Source organism: Rhinopithecus bieti, unplaced genomic scaffold (assembly GCF_001698545.2).
Source record: "Rhinopithecus bieti isolate Rb0 unplaced genomic scaffold, ASM169854v2 scaffold_65, whole genome shotgun sequence".
NCBI classification, from domain to species: Eukaryota; Metazoa; Chordata; class Mammalia; order Primates; family Cercopithecidae; genus Rhinopithecus; species Rhinopithecus bieti.
Window position 1 is genome coordinate 6,340,244 of NW_016803344.1, and position 15,888 is coordinate 6,356,131.

Sequence of the window (15,888 nt, forward strand, 5' to 3'; positions counted from 1 at the left end):
ATACATTCAAAACAGGCAAAACTCGCCTATGGTGATAGAAATGGCAGAGTGGGCCTCTGAGGTAGGGTAATGAGTGGAGGCACCAGAGAGCCTCTGGGAGGCAGGCAATGCCCTATACCCTGAGTAGAGCTGAGGTGACACAGGTGTTTGTGCTTTGCAGATGCTGGCGAGGGATGTCCCCCTCCCTCCTCCCTCCCCTTCCCTCTCTCCCTTCCCTTCTCCCTCTCTTTCCTTCTCTTTTTGATCTGGTCTCCTTCTCTCTCCTTCTCTTTTTAATCTGTTCTTGGCCATTGCTCATCTGTGAGACTTGGCCAATGCTTTCCTTTCTCTGGGCCTCAGTTTCCCTGGATGTATCAAAAGGGTTGACTAGATGGTCCAACCTCAGTGGGCATTCTGTGGTTTCCTCTCTGAGTGTCCTTGCTCTCTGTATCTGGAGGTGGGAGTATTTTTCTGGGCGTGTCAGACTCTCTGTGACTCGGTTTCTCCCCATGAGCTCTCAGTCTCCCGAACCTCTTACTGCCTTGTCCCTGTCCCTGTCAGTCTCTGCACCCAGCCTCCCTGTCTCTCAGTGGAGTGTCTCTCTCCGCCTTTGTGATCCCCTGACAATGGGAGGTAAAAATAGCCCAGGGGCCGCGCTGGTAGAGATAAAAGGGAATTTGCCTTTTGTGTCCTGTGGCCAGGCTGGGGGGGCTGTGACACGTGGAGATTGCTGACATAGCTCTCCTCCTCTGACCTTGACAGTGGCAATAAAAGGGGTAGCAGAGCTTCCTGCCCTCACCGTGGTGCTGAGGTGGGTGATCAGGACTGGGGTTGGAGCCGAAGGGAGGGCAGGAGGGTAGGTGGGTGGGTGGGTGAGGGTGTCCATGGGTGGCTGTGAGTCTTCTGAATCTGGAGTGGAGGAAGCCCTGGTGTTTGAGGGTGTGCATGTACGCTGGGCACTCACCCAAAAAGGCTGGATTGGGAGCCAGAGGGAGTCTCCTAGTATCTAGTCTTGTGGGTTCAGCTCCCTCGTCACTGCCATCTTCCAGTGCCTGCTGCCTTGGGCTGCCTTGAACCTGCAAGGTTTCAGCTCCTCCTCCTTCACCCCAGTGCCACTGCCATGATGGATGTGACTGAACTTGGGGAGTCTGCTCGCTACCTCCGCCAGGGCTACCAGGAGATGACGAAGGTGCATGCTATCCCATGGGATGGTAAGTGGAGGCAGAGGGGCAGGAGACACAGCCACAGAGATGCCCTTATGGACTCAGACCAGGAATTGGGAGGGGTGGCACCAGCTCAGGGCTGAAGGCGCATTGGGGCCTGACAGCTGGAGCCCTGGACCTTTCTCGCAGAGTCTGGGGCCTGGAAATTAAAACCCCATGGACACTGTATATATCACTGTGTGTCTGTGAGCAAGCCTTGGTTTGTTCCCCTGTGAAATGGGATAATAGCACCTACCTTCCGGAGCTGCAGTTTATGAAGACTCGGGCTGGAGCCCGAGCCTCTGAGATGAGACTGATCGGCATGTGTGCAGGCTGCCTCCACATGTCCACAAAACTTGTGCTGGGGTTATTTTTAGTGCTTTCTGCAGAGCCAAAGCCACCCTTGATTAGGGACAGGAATAAAGGCTGTACTATTTATGACCTGGTTTGCTCATAGGACAATACTAACAATAGGCAGTGTGTACCGAGTGCTTATTGTGTGTCAGGTCCAGAGCAGATGACTTTCCATGCATCATCTCAACAACCTAGGGAGATGGGGACCAGCGCCAGGGCACCAGGCTCAGAGGGACCTTGTGCTTGATTCAACACTCTGCCGTTGCCATCTTGAAAGTTTTAATAGTTTTCAACAAGGGGACCCACGTCGTCATCTTGTACTGGGGTCTGTAGGTTATGTAGATGGTCCCAGATGGTCCTGACCTACGCACTTGGCAGAGCAGGGAACACAAACTCTGGTTTGCAGCCTGCTTCTAACCACCATGAAATCTGGGGTCCTCAAAGTTCTGGGGACAGCTGGCCAGACAGGAGAGCACAGGTTACAGAGTTAGGAGGCCTGGATTTGAGTCTTCAGTGAAATAGGGAAGGCAGGACGCCTCCCCAAGAGTTATATGCCTGATATTGAGAGACCTAAGGAGATCCCCATAACATTTTCCATATGGGGGAACTGGCCCAGAGAAAATCAGGGATTTTCCTGAAGTCAGAGGGCAAACATGGTGGAAGCAGGGATTGGAACCCAAGCATTGTTACCCAGACTCATCCTCTAATAAGAGGATCTCTAGGGACCCTCCCAGCTCCGCCCTTCCTGAGCCTGGGTTTGGAGGGTTCTTCACTGGAACTCCTGTGTCCTGGCAGAAGGGCTTTGGGGAGGGTCACAGGTCTATGGATACCATGGCTTGGGAACTCTAGCTAGAACCCTGGAGGTGCCTCAGCCCCTCTCCGAGTCCAGTGCTCTCTCTGCAACCCAGGGAAGAAGCGAGTCTGGGTGCCTGATGAACAGGACGCCTACGTGGAGGCCGAGGTCAAGTCGGAGGCTACTGGGGGCAGAGTCACCGTGGAGACCAAAGACCAGAAGGTTCTGTTCCCCCTTCCCTGAGATTAGCCTCTCTGTCCCTAGGCCTCCTGGCCAGCAGGATCTGCACTCTGGGTATGTGGGTGGGGGTGACAGGTGAGGTCGGTCCTTGCCTTCCGGTCCCCTTACCTCTGACACGGTCTGCCTGGTAGGTGCTGACTGTGCGTGAGGCCGAGCTGCAGCCCATGAACCCGCCCCGCTTCGACTTACTGGAGGACATGGCCATGATGACGCACCTGAACGAGGCCTCTGTGCTGCACAACCTGCGCCAGCGCTATGCCCGCTGGATGATCTATGTGAGCCCCAGGCCCAGGCCATGGGCGGGGCGGGGGTTGTGTGTGGGGCGGGGCTGGAGGTGAGGCCCTAGGGGTGGGCCCATAGCGGTGGGGCGGGGCTGTGAGCGATGGGGCGGGTCCATAGCGGTGGGGCGGGGCTGAATGATAGCTCGGGTCCTTAGCAGTGGGGTAGGGCTGTGAGCGATGAGGCGGGGCTGTGCGCATTNGCGGGGCTGGAGGTGAGGCCCTAGGGGTGGGCCCATAGCGGTGGGGCGGGGCTGTGAGCGATGGGGCGGGTCCATAGCGGTGGGGCGGGGCTGTGAATGATAGCGCGGGTCCTTAGCGGTGGGGTAGGACTGTGAGCGATGGGGCGGGTCCATAGCGGTGGGGCGGGGCTGAATGATAGCGCGGGTCCATAGCAGTGGGGTAGGGCTGTGAGCGATGAGGCGGGGCTGTGCGCATTGGGGGCGGGGCTGGAGGTTGCGCCTTGGAACCTTAGGGGAGCAGCTGTTCCCCTGCTGCTCTGGCGGACTGGCGCTGGGCGTGTCTAGAACTCAGCTGCTGACTGTGGAGGCCGTGCGCATGGGCTAGGGCAGAGCTGTGAGCACGAGTCAGGGGCGAGGCCAGGACAGCCACAGAGGGTGTGGTGTGGCAAGTCAAGTGGCTCCTTGAGGAATATCGCAGGGGTCACGGTCTTCTGAAGACTGGGGCCTGGGGATGGGAACTTAGGTTATCCCTCCCAAAACCCTACCAGTAGGCCAGACGTGGTGGCCAATGCCTGTAATCCGAGCACTTTGGGAGGTTGAGGCAGGCGGATCACCTGAGGTCAGGAGTTCGACACCAACCAGGCCAACATGGTGAAACCCCATCTCTACTAAAAATACAAAAATTAGGCAGGCGTGGTGGTGTGCGCTTGTAGTCCTAGCTACCCTGGGAGGCTGAGGCAGGAGAACCGCTTGAACCCGGGAGGTGGAGGTTGCAGTGAGCCGAGATCATGCCATTGCACTCCAGCCTGAACAAACACACTACCTATACTCTCTCCTCAGACCTACTCCGGCCTCTTCTGTGTCACCATCAACCCCTACAAATGGCTCCCAGTCTACACGGCCTCCGTGGTGGCCGCTTACAAAGGAAAGCGCCGCTCGGAGGCACCGCCCCATATATATGCGGTGGCAGACAACGCCTACAATGACATGCTGCGCAGTAAGGGCCGCCTGGACTCCCCCCAACCCCAGACCCTGACCTGGGTCCCCGGAGGCCTCTGTAAAGGACCTCCTTCCCCCACTGGCACTGCCCCCCTTTTGACGCTGCTGGACATGGTCGCCCAGCCGTTCTGTCCCTCCGCATGGGAGCTGACCTCCACTAGGGACAGGCCCACCTGCTCCTTCCCATTCCTGGCTCTGGGTGGTGGGGTCTGCCCCAGGGCTATGGATACCCAAGGTGTTTGACCTGTGGCTGGCCCGGCACCTTGGCCGACTTCTCTATCCCCTTCCCTTTCCTCCAGACCGCGACAACCAGTCCATGCTGATCACGTGAGTGTGGGGCTCTGGGGGTGGGGTGGGAAATGCTGGCCATCTGGCAGAAAGAGGGCGGTACCACAGTCATTTCCCAGGGTTGAATCCAAAGTGCTTAGGGCAGGGCTTTTACCACCTGGAGCTAGTGTCCCAGCTGAAGCTAAATTAGGCCTGAGCACATTGCCTGCCGCCATTCTGAACAGATGTGTTCTTGATGGTGGATAGGGAGGGTACACCCACAAATGGAGTGACCACCAGCCCCATACCTCCTCTCCCTGGGGCCTGGAATCTCCCACCTCGATCTTCTGGGGTTCTAATTCTGGCTGAGGGGCAGCAGGAAAATTCCTCTGCCCGTCTTCCTTTTCACCATCTACTTATGTTTGAATCTTACCTCTGATCCTTCTGTTGCCTCTGTGGGAAAACGGTAGAATTCTTCTTACATGCCAGGTTCTTGACCAGTCAGGCCAGTATGGACAATGTTTAGTGGGAATGTGCATGCACGCATGCAGTTAAGAGCAAGGGCCTTGGCTGGGCACAGTGGCTCAAGCCTGTAATTTCTGCACTTTGGGAGGCTGAGGTGGGTGGATCACTTGAGGTCAGGAGTTTGAGAACAGCCTAGCCAACATGGTGAAACCCCATCTCTGCTAAAAATACAAAAAATTAGCCGGGCATGGTGGCAGGCGCCTGTAATCCCAGCTACTCAGGAGGCTGAGGCAGGAGAATTGCTTGAACCCAGGAGGTGGAGGTTGCAGTGAGCCAAGATCGTGCCACTGCACTCCGGCCTGGCCTCCATCTCAAAAACAAAAGAAGAAAAAAAAAAGCAAGTGCCTTTAACCCAGACGGGCTTGGCTGAGTGCAGTAGCTCACACCTGTAATCCTAGCACTTGGGGAGGCTAAGGCGGGAGGATTGCCTGAGGCCAGGGGTTTGAGACCAGCTGGGCAACATAGCGAGACCCCATCTTTAAAAAAAAAATTAAAAAGTTAAATAAAAAACCCTACCTATCACAGAGAGTTACGACTCAGTGAGTTGATATATGTGCCTGGCACACAGTAGGGATAGCCACAGAACTCCTGATGCCCAGTTCCTTGTTCCTAAAATGGGGGTGATAATGGAGCCTGCCTTCCAGGGTTTTCTGAGCCGAAACTGAGCCGATGCAGTAAAGTGCCTGGCACTGAGTTAATGCTTAGTGGACAGTGGCATAATCGTGTATTGTCATCTCACAGGGATGGTCTACACTGGCTTGCTTTGTACACCTCTGAGGGTTGATCCATCCTTGGGGGTTTCAGGTTGGGGGGAAGGAGATGTGGGGCCTCTGCTTGAGGGATGAGGCATTGGGGTGGGGAGAATTAGGCAAGATGGGCATTGGTGACTTATGTTTGTGTCGTCCAAGCGGAGAGTCGGGGGCCGGTAAGACGGTTAACACCAAGCGGGTCATTCAGTACTTTGCCATCGTCGCTGCCCTGGGAGACGGGCCGGGCAAGAAGGCCGTAAGACTTGCCCACTCGGGCGTGATCCCTGTTGCTTCTCGCTCTTTTTCTTCTTTCTTCCTCTCCTTGTTTTTTTTTTTTTTTCCTTTTAAAACTTTGCTCCCCAGAACCCTGAGCCCTGCCTGAGCCTCCCACCCTGGTGGGGGACTCTGGCCTGAGCAAGGCTTGACCAGAAAGGCTGTGGCCACCTGACACGCCTGCCTTTGCATTTCCATTGATAACACAGAGGGGTGGGATCACATTGCCGTTTCTAAATTTGTGTAATTTTTATCTTCCATTGTGACCTTCATATATTGAAAGAGTTTACTAGATGGGCTGCTTTTACTAAGTGTTGTTGTCTTGGTTTCCCTGACAGTTACCTACCACTGACATGTTAGACACAGAGGTTGGCTGGCATGGAGGGCACTGGGCGTTCCCAACAGCCGGGGTTGGCAGGGCAATTTTGTGCCTTGTGATTTCTGTACAGTTTTTGGAAATTTCTGAAACAATAGGGCCCAGTTTTTTGGTTTTGTTTTAAGGCCTAACATTTCATCCCTAGCCTTGGGGCCAGTTGTTCAGAGCTCTGTGGCTACCCCCAGATAGGCGGCCTTTTCTTTCCAGAAGCCTGAGGCCTCCCTCCCTGTCCAGTCCCTGCTCCTGGTCCTGTTGAGCCTTGCTTTATTCTGGGTGTTTTTCTTTTTTCTTTTTTTCCCCTATTTTCTTTCTTTCTTGTTTTCTTTCTTTTCTTTCTATCTTTTTTTTTTTTTTTTTTTTTTTTTTTTTTTTTTTTTTTTTTTTTTTTTTTTTTTTTTTTTTTTGCGTTTTCCTTTTACCCGTTTGATTGTCTTGATTTTGATTTTCATTTCAGTTTTGTTTTGTTTTGCTGTTGACTTTTGGTCCTTTTCCTCCTTCCCTTTCCTGCCCTGTCTTCCAAACCCTGAAAAAGGTCTCTGGGGATGTAACAGAAAGTTGGGTTGGTTGAGTGACAGGAAGAGATGTCAGGGAGAGGTCAGAGCTGGCAGGGACACAGCTGGAAGGGCAGAGGAGCACCTGGGCAGAAAGGAGCTGGGACAGTGGAGCCTAGGGGAGAGGGTCAGGCAAGGGAGGGGTGGGAGAGGCTGCCCGCAGGAGCCATGACTGCAGGACCTTAAAAGGTTGATCAACTCCCCTTACCTTGGCCCCAAATTTGGCCAAACGGGCCAGAGAGAGCCCTGCACAAAAGCACTGGATGGCAGTGTATTGGGCGGGGGTCCCACCTCCCCTGCCCAATGTCTCTGTTAACTCTTGGGCTTCCTGGAGGTGAATGAATGACCACAAAGTCCCTGGTAGCGTATCTGTTCCCTCCAGAATCCATTCCTTCCCTTCTCTCCCTTTCTTCCTTGGCTCCCAGCATCCGGGGTAGGGAAAAGAAGGAAAGGAAAAGGAAGGGAAGGTGAGGATGAGGTTAGGATGGGGAGAGGGAGGATCTGCTCAATTCAGTTAGTCCCTCTGGGTGACACACAGGACAGCTGTAGTGTCTGGGAGGCAGGATGCTGGGTACCTGCCCTGCCGCTCCTGACTTGGTGTGTGGCCTTGAGCAGATCCACTCCCTGCTCCAAGCTTAGTTTCCTCATTTGCAAATTAGGGCTAATAATTGGCAGCTGGCAGGGCCATTGTGAGCATTGGTAGGTATACAGACAGACATACAATGAAGACACACCCAATTGCATTACAAAGGAGAGGTGTGTAAGGTCATAGCGGGAGTTTAGGGCAGGAAGGTTCAGACCAGGAAGAGGTCTATTCCAGCTTTGGAGCAGCCAGGAGGCCTTCCTAGAGGAGGGGGCACGTGGACTGGGCTCTGGAGGACCCTATATTTTAATCGGGAGGCCCCTGGGGCTTGGAGCAGGGCCACTGCATGGAGACTGGAAAATGAAGGGAGGCCAGAGGCCAGGCTGGGGCAGAGGAGGCTGCAGGTGGAGACTCTGGCTGGGGCCGTGCCACTCCCACTTTCCAGCATTTTGCCTCCTAACAGCTGGAGGAGGGTCAGGCCGAGGGGCGGAGGGTGGGGGCCACGCATTCGGGTGACTAACGTCCACCCCCCTGTCCTGCTGCCCGCTGCCTTCCGCTGACACCCCGCCCCATCCCGCCCTGCCCCGCCCCGGAAGCCTCGCCCTCTAATGTTGTCTGTCTTCTTCCCCCAGCAATTTCTGGCAACAAAGACTGGGGTGAGTATGGGGCCAAAGTGGACGGGGCAGGCCTGGGGGTGCCCCCTTCCTCTGCACAACAGAGGGGCCACGGGGGACTCTGGCCTCCCAGTGGGTAGGCATCAGAGCTGATGGACCCTCACCCCCACCGCCCCAGGGCACCCTTGAGGATCAAATCATCGAGGCCAACCCTGCCATGGAGGCCTTTGGCAACGCCAAGACCCTGAGGAATGATAACTCCTCCCGCTTTGTGAGTGGCTGAGGTGGGAGGGGCGGCGGGGATGCGGCAGGCCACCAGCAGCAGGTTGGGTACAGGTGGGGACAGCGCTGGCTGTGCCCCTTGGCTGAGGGCTCCCCTCTGCCCACAGGGCAAGTTCATCCGCATTCACTTTGGTCCCTCTGGGAAGCTGGCATCTGCGGATATTGACAGCTGTGAGTCAGCCCACTGTGGGTGGTGCAGGGGAAGGAGGCCCCGGGCAGGGCCTGAGCCCAGCCACAGCAACTCAGCCTCCGTCATCACGACTTCTGGGCTCCCGCCTGCTCTAGGCACTTCTCTCTACTCCCTGGCTGCTACCCAGCTCAGGCCACCTCACCTATCACCAGAACATCACCCCAGCCTCTGCCTGGTCTCCATCCTCCTCTCCTCTACACGGCCATAGTTTTGCTGGTCATATCCTGTTTCTGCTTGAAAGCTTTCTCTAGATCCTGTCACCTGAGGATGGAGACTCAAATCCTCATTTGGCCAGTCAGGCTTCTGTGACTGCACCCCTAGCCCATCCCCAGTCTTCTCTCTGGTCACCAAGAGGGCAGACCTGGCCCACGCCCCTCCTGCCCCAGCTGCACAGCTACACTCAGAGTGCCCCATCCTTCCAGGCGCCCCGCTGGGAAGTGCCCCAGTATCACCCAGCTGCACAGACCCCAGGCACCTAGGCCACACTCAAGGGGGCCAGGGACACAGAGGGGCCCCCACATTAGCCACTCCCCACGTTGGGCTGCATGGCTAGGTCCTGACAGGTAAGCACAGACAGGCAGTGACAGGGATAGGGATAGGCTGTAATTCACATCCTGACCCCTAAACAGACACACACAGACACACACGGAGGCTCGGCCACACATGCACACACGCTGACACACCAACAGATAGAAACCTGCACACGCAGATACCACACTCACCCCACACACACGAGGACACACACTGACCCATCTGGCCAGAGACGCACACAGGTACAGACAATACGGCTCATGTGATGACGCAGGCACAGGAGAGACGCCCTCCCTGCACACTGGCGGGTGCAGACGCAGCCCCCTACACACTCCCTGCCACCCTCTCTCCCTCTGCGTCACCCGCTTGGGACGTCCGTCCACTCTGGGGAGGTGTGGGAGATGGCAGGCCGGCGCCCCTTCTCCCCAGATCTCCTGGAGAAGTCGCGGGTGATCTTCCAGTTGCCCGGTGAGCGCAGCTACCACGTCTACTACCAGATCCTCTCAGGGAAGAAGCCAGAGCTGCAGGGTGAGGGGCAGCACGACGAAGGGGGTGGGAGTGAGAACCCGGAGGGCTGCCTGGCGCTTCCCGGCCCCCATCAGGCCAGGCCCTGGCGGTCGTTCCCTCCCTGTCCTGGGGTCTGTGGCCTCTCTTCTTTCTTGGGACTTCTGGTTACTTTCCTGCTAGGGCACAGTCGTCTTAGCTCCAGCAACCTGCCAGCGTGTTATTGCTTCCTCCAGAAACCTAAGCCCTAAACCCCACCTGCTGTCCTGAGACTGGAGAGGTCCTGCCCAGTACCCAAGGCAGACTGATGACTGTCTAGGCCCAGCTCTCCTCTCTGGCAAGCCCCTTGAGGGCAGAGTCTGGTCCTCCCTGTGCCCCAGCATCTAGCATGGGATCTGGGCCAGAGTGGGCCATGAGCAACAGCCAAAAGATAAGTGATACGTGGGGACTGTGGTTCATTCCTCAGAGAACCAGAAACAAAGAGAAGCCAGGGTCAAAGTGAAGGCCAGGTCAGGGCCCCTCACTCTCAGTGCCCTCAGCCTTGGCGGAGGTGATGATGAGAAACTTAGGCCCCAGACTGGGAGATGAGGTCCTCTGGGAGGGCCCTAGACTCCTGCTGAGCTTGCGCCCCAGGATCCCCTATGCTGTAGGTGTTGCGGGGAGAAGAGCCAGTAAGCACCGCCTGACCTGCCTTTCTCTGCCCCACGTCCCCAGACATGCTGCTTCTGTCTATGAATCCCTATGACTACCACTTCTGCAGCCAGGGCGTCATCACGGTGGACAACATGAATGATGGGGAGGAACTCATCGCCACTGATGTACGGGCTCTGGTGGGAGGGGAGCTGTGTGGGTGCCTGTGGTGGGATTGGAGAGCACTGCCGGTGCCCCCAGCTGCATGAATGGTCCAGGGGCAGTGCCTGGCTGGACCCTGGAAGAGCCCAGACCTCTCTGAACTCTCTTCCCTCACCCCAGCATGCTATGGACATCCTGGGCTTCAGTGTGGATGAGAAGTGTGCCTGCTATAAGATCGTGGGTGCCCTCCTGCACTTTGGCAACATGAAGTTCAAGCAGAAGCAGCGGGAGGAGCAGGCGGAGGCCGATGGCACTGAGAGTGAGGGGCCCTGACCTGGCCTTCACCTTGACCCAGACCTCAAGCATCCTGTCCATGATGGTTAACCCCAACTCTTGTCCACAACCTTTAACCTCAGCCTTACCTGGCCCTGCCTCAGCTCCAAACCCTTACCCTCCTGAGGCTTTGTTTGCTAGCCCTGAACTTGACGCCTCTTAACTTCCCTCTCCTAGCCCCAGCCTGAGGCAGTAGAGCCCCTGAGTGCCCATGGTGGTGTCCTCCTCCCTTACCCTACTCGTGTGCCCTGCCAGGTGCTGACAAGGCTGCCTACCTGATGGGGGTCAGCAGTGGGGACCTCCTCAAAGGCCTTTTGCACCCCCGGGTGCGTGTAGGGAATGAGTATGTAACCAAGGGCCAGAGTGTGGAGCAGGTAAGCTGCCTGCAGGCTAAGCCCATGGGGGACAGCCGGGCAGGGTCCCCTCCTTGCCAGGTCCCAGCCCAGCCTCCCTCCACCTCCAGGTGGTGTTTGCTGTAGGGGCTCTGGCCAAGGCCACCTATGACCGGCTGTTCAGGTGGCTGGTGTCTCGGATCAACCAGACCCTGGACACAAAGCTGCCCCGGCAGTTCTTCATCGGGGTTCTGGACATCGCTGGGTTTGAGATCTTTGAGGTGAGGGCAGACCCTCACCTTGGGCTCTGTTCTCTCCAAGGTAGAGGACATGGGCCGGTGTGGGGGCAGAAGCCCTGGCCTTCTGCCTGGAAGTTGGGGGTGAACTCATGCCCCTCCTTGGGCCTCCCTTTCCCTATGTGCTGAGCCAGGCCCCTCCCTCTTGTAGTTCAACAGCTTCGAACAGCTGTGCATCAACTTCACCAATGAGAAACTGCAGCAGTTCTTCAACCAGCACATGTTTGTGCTGGAGCAGGAGGAGTACAAGCGGGAGGGCATTGACTGGGTCTTCATCGACTTCGGCCTCGACCTGCAGCCTTGCATCGACCTCATCGAGAAGGTGGGGGCCGGGGCAAGGTCACTTCGAGGAAGGGAGGGTGTGTGTGGTGAGCAAGCAGGGATGGATGACCATGGCTTGCATGGAAGCCTGTGCAAGTGTGCATGGAAGCACGTGATTGTGCTGCAGTAAGCATACATATGTGAGTGTAGTAGTGACAGCGTGTTTATGTGCTTGTGTGTGAAAGGGCATGTGTGTGAAAGGGTGTGTTGGAGTTGAGCATGTGAGCAATGGGAATGCATGCATCCCAGTACTGTGGACAACAGCTCCTCCTGGGTGCTCAGAATTCTGCAGCTCACAAGGCCCTGTTTGCAGCCACAATTTCACTGGATCCCTAGAACAGCCCTGGGTGCAGGGCAGGGTATGTTTCCTTGTTTTTGTGATTGTGGAACCTTATGTATATTTACCCATTGTACAAAGAATGGAAGAAATAAAATTTGAAAAACTGGCAGGGGAAAAAACGTTTCTCCCCATTCCTACCACAGTCAGTCACACGACACTTAGGTTCATTTCCTCAAAATCCTTTATCCTTTTTTTCTTTTTTTTTTTTTGAGATGGAGTCTCACTCTGTTGCCTAGGCTGGAGTACAGTGGCACCATCTCAGCTCACTGCAACCTCCACCTCTAGGGTTTAAGCAATTCTCCTGCCTCAACCTCCCAAGTAGCTGGGATTACAGGCATGTGCCACCACACCTAGCTAATTTTGTATTTTAATAGAGACAGGGTTTCGCCATTTTGGCCTATTTTTTGTTTTTTTTTTGGGCCAGGCTCTTGAAACTCTGACCCACCTCAATGATCCACCTGCCTCGGCCTCACCAAAGTGCTTGGTATTACCAGGCATGAGCCACTGCGCCCGGCCTATCCCATGGTTTCTTTTTTTTTTTTTTTTTTGAGACGAAGTCTCGCTCTGTCATCCAGGCGGAGGTGCTGTGGCCGAATCTCGCTCACGCAAGCTCCGCCTACCGCTTCACGCTATTCCTCCTCCTCACCTCTCCGGACTGTGACTACAGACGCCGCCCACCGTCGCCCGGTTCTAGTTTTGTAGTTTTTAGTAAAGGGTGTTTAACCGTGTTCGCAGGATGGCCGATCTCCTGACTGGTGATCCCGCCCGTCTCGGCCTCCCAAAGTGCTGGGATTACAGGCTTGAGCCACCGTGCCCGGCCCATTTTCTTTTATAGACACAGATTTCATTTCATATCATACCTTTTCTCTGAAAATGTATTTTGAATGTTGCTGATGGCAAGAGTAGTTCATGCAGTGGATGAGTTTCATGTGATGCATTTCTGCAGTCCCCTATGGCTGGGCATTTAGGTGACTGACAGCTTTTTAAATATTGTATCAGCACTGAAGACATGCATCTTCCCACTCTGCAGGTTAGAAGACTGAGGCTTAGTGATGTCGGAGGGCCCCACAGCTAGTGAGTGAGGAAGCCAAAATGTGACCTTAATGGCTTTTTTGGACTTACCCTGTGTTTGTGTGTGAGAGCCATGGCTGTGGCGGGGGTGAGAGTGGGTACAGCGATGCCAGCTTGGGTTTGCCGTTGTTAGAAGTGAAGATGACAACTTGGTGCTGCAGATTTTGCAGGAGGGGTTGGAGCCAAGCCACAAACTTTTCTCTTAGGAGATGGGTTCTTGGAGTGGGTCTGGTGTCTGACTGGGCAGATGGCTGAGGCTGGGGATCTGGGAAGGCTCCCAGAAGGGAGGTGGCCTGGGGAACAGGGGTTTGGCCCTTCCAGGATGGACTGGCTTGATGGTGGCTTTTCAAGCTCGTTCTCTGTTCCCAGCCACTGGGCATCCTGTCCATCCTGGAGGAGGAATGCATGTTCCCCAAGGCCTCAGACGCCAGCTTCCGGGCCAAGCTCTACGACAACCACGCGGGGAAGTCACCCAATTTCCAGCAGCCTCGGCCTGACAAGAAGCGCAAGTACCAGGCCCACTTCGAGGTGGTCCACTACGCGGGCGTGGTAGGTGCTTGCTGGAGCCCCAGCCCTCAGCCAGGCTCCTCCCTCCCTGCTCCAAGTCCCCCACCTGGGCTCAGCACCTGTCTGGTCTCTGCAGGTGCCTTACAGCATCGTGGGCTGGCTGGAGAAAAACAAGGATCCCCTGAATGAGACAGTGGTCCCCATCTTCCAGAAGTCACAGAATAGGCTCCTGGCGACTCTCTATGAGAACTATGCAGGCTCCTGCTCCAGTGAGTACTGAGGGACAAGATCTCTGCTCTGACAGGGGTCCACAGAGTGACATTCCCTGGAGTGACCAGGCCCCTTATCTCTATTAGCCGAGCCCCCCAAGTCTGGGGTGAAAGAGAAGCGTAAGAAGGCAGCATCGTTCCAGACGGTGTCCCAGCTGCACAAGGTGAGGCCCCATCTGGGCCCCAGGTAGACCCTCACTCTTGGCAGCCTACAGCCCTGCCCTTCACCCCCTGCCCTGTCCCCCGTGTCTTGGGCGGGCGGCTGTTAAGACTTGCAGTGATGTTTAACTCCTCTCCACGTGAACATCACAGCAAGTCTGTGCTGCTTCCCGTCCCTACGCTGCCTGGGCAGGGTGTGCAGGGGAAGGGGTGGGAGCCCTGGACTCTGGGAGGGTCGGGGATTTGGCAGGGGAGTGAAGACTTCGGGGGTGGTGATGGGAGATGGTGAAGGGTCTCCTATCACCAGAAGGAGGGTGAGAGAGCAAGAGTGCAGGGCACTTAGGGACCTGCTCCCGTCTCGGCCCTGACTGCTGCGGCATCCAATTCTGGTTCTCTGCCCTCTTTGTGCCTTTCCCTCACTCTTGCCTGCCACCAGGAGAACCTCAACAAGCTGATGACCAACCTGCGGGCCACACAGCCCCACTTCGTCCGCTGCATTGTTCCTAACGAGAACAAAACCCCAGGTAGTCATCCCGGGCTCGCCTGGCTGGGGCTGGGGGGGCGTCGTGGGAAGGTGACAGGGCAGAGGCCAGGAGGCTCGGTACATCTTCCCCCTCGCCTCGCAGGGTCTCCACTGCTGCTTTTTCTCTGGGGCCTGCGGGTGTGCCTGTTGACCTCTGACCTTTTCCCCTCTCATCTCCAGGGGTCATGGATGCCTTCTTGGTGCTACACCAGCTGCGCTGCAATGGGGTCCTGGAGGGGATCCGGATCTGCCGCCAAGGGTTTCCCAACAGGCTGCTCTACACCGACTTCCGGCAGCGGTGGGCGACCCCTTCCCCCGCCCGCTGCTCCAGGTGGAGGCCTGAGGGGCTGGGCAGGACACACACGTCAGAGCCCAACAGACAGATGGTCCCCTGTCTGGAGGGGGAAGCAGGGACTGTGAGGGGCCTGGCCAGGCAGCCCAGCAAGAGACGGGGGTGGCTCAGACCTGGCCGGGGACTTGGGGAGAAGTGAACAGGCTTGGGGCAAATACTGGAGGTGGAGCCAGCAGGCCTCACTGATGAGCTGGACACAGACTTCTGGATGCAGAAAAGACGAGTGATTTCTAGGTTTGGCAGTGAGCAACCTGGGAGCTACCAGTGGTAGACTGACTGAGATACAAAAACGGTTTTTTGATTTGGGGGAGAGGTGAGGGGATACTGGTTTGAGCCCTGTTTTGCGTATGTCAGGTTTGATATGCCTCCAGCAGATACCCTAGAAATGTCATGGGGGAGACTCGAATTATCAGTCTGGAGCTCAGGGCAGCGGGCAGAAAGGATGCAGATGTGGGAGTTGAATGAGAATCGTGTGGACGAGGCTTCATGTGACGCATAGTGAGCGCCGGGGCAGTGCTGCTGGCTCTTCCCCGTTCTCTCGATGGGCAACAAGCATCCATCGTTCCTTCTCCCTCCAGAAGTCATGGTGTCATCCACACTGTCCTTTGTAAACAGAGGTTCATACAGATACCGTACACGCACACACACGCATGGTGCTGTAAGCTTGTTTTTTCATGTAACAGTCTGGCCTGGAGATCGTTCCTTATCCACAGACATATTCCTGTGGTCATCGTCCGTTTTTCATGGCTGCGAAACATCTCACAGTCTGGTGGACTGTATGCTTTGTTTAATGAGTCCCCCTCGTGAGGGGCCTTTTGTGTTTCTGGTTTTGCCTTCACAGCGTGGCTGGAGCCCACCTGACCCACACAGCCCTGTGCACATGTGCACGTGTATCCGCCTAGAAGTGGGTGGGCTGGGAGCCCTGGCTCCTTAGCATTAGAATTCTCTCCCAAATGTTTCTTCGGTGATAGGGCACAGCATGTCACCTTCTACTAATATTTTTTGCCTTTAAAAAAGTTTTAAAAAATAGTGCATGCCTTCTGTAAAAGCCTCTTTAAAACTCACTGAACGCATTTAAAATCCCAAGGTTGTGTTTTGTTTTTTTTTTTTTTTTTTTTTTT

At 55.8% G+C, this 15,888-nt stretch overlaps 1 protein-coding gene across 4 annotated transcripts in view; it reads left to right on the top strand.

Annotated features, from left to right (window-relative positions):
• The first annotated feature begins 1,064 nt into the window (after nt 1-1,064).
• The window catches only part of MYH7B (myosin heavy chain 7B), a 27,807-nt gene continuing 12,983 nt past the window's right edge, over nt 1,065-15,888 (top strand). The window contains exons 1-20 of one of the 4 annotated variants that reach the window (XM_017878884.1): nt 1,065-1,190; nt 2,444-2,550; nt 2,700-2,843; nt 3,869-4,025; nt 4,327-4,354; nt 5,728-5,824; nt 7,984-8,007; nt 8,144-8,236; nt 8,355-8,418; nt 9,398-9,496; nt 10,187-10,290; nt 10,445-10,583; nt 10,853-10,971; nt 11,061-11,210; nt 11,377-11,547; nt 13,327-13,506; nt 13,601-13,733; nt 13,821-13,897; nt 14,329-14,416; nt 14,596-14,713. In XM_017878884.1, the coding sequence (XP_017734373.1) occupies nt 1,100-1,190; nt 2,444-2,550; nt 2,700-2,843; nt 3,869-4,025; nt 4,327-4,354; nt 5,728-5,824; nt 7,984-8,007; nt 8,144-8,236; nt 8,355-8,418; nt 9,398-9,496; nt 10,187-10,290; nt 10,445-10,583; nt 10,853-10,971; nt 11,061-11,210; nt 11,377-11,547; nt 13,327-13,506; nt 13,601-13,733; nt 13,821-13,897; nt 14,329-14,416; nt 14,596-14,713 (2,183 nt within the window). In that variant the 5' untranslated portion in view covers nt 1,065-1,099. Of the gene's footprint in view, nt 1,191-2,443; nt 2,551-2,699; nt 2,844-3,868; nt 4,026-4,326; nt 4,355-5,727; nt 5,825-6,687; nt 8,008-8,143; nt 8,237-8,354; nt 8,419-9,397; nt 9,497-10,186; nt 10,291-10,444; nt 10,584-10,852; nt 10,972-11,060; nt 11,211-11,376; nt 11,548-13,326; nt 13,507-13,600; nt 13,734-13,820; nt 13,898-14,328; nt 14,417-14,595; nt 14,714-15,888 lie in introns of those variants that run through there. The other 3 variants (XM_017878874.1, XM_017878864.1, XM_017878855.1) reach the window with 3 other exon arrangements.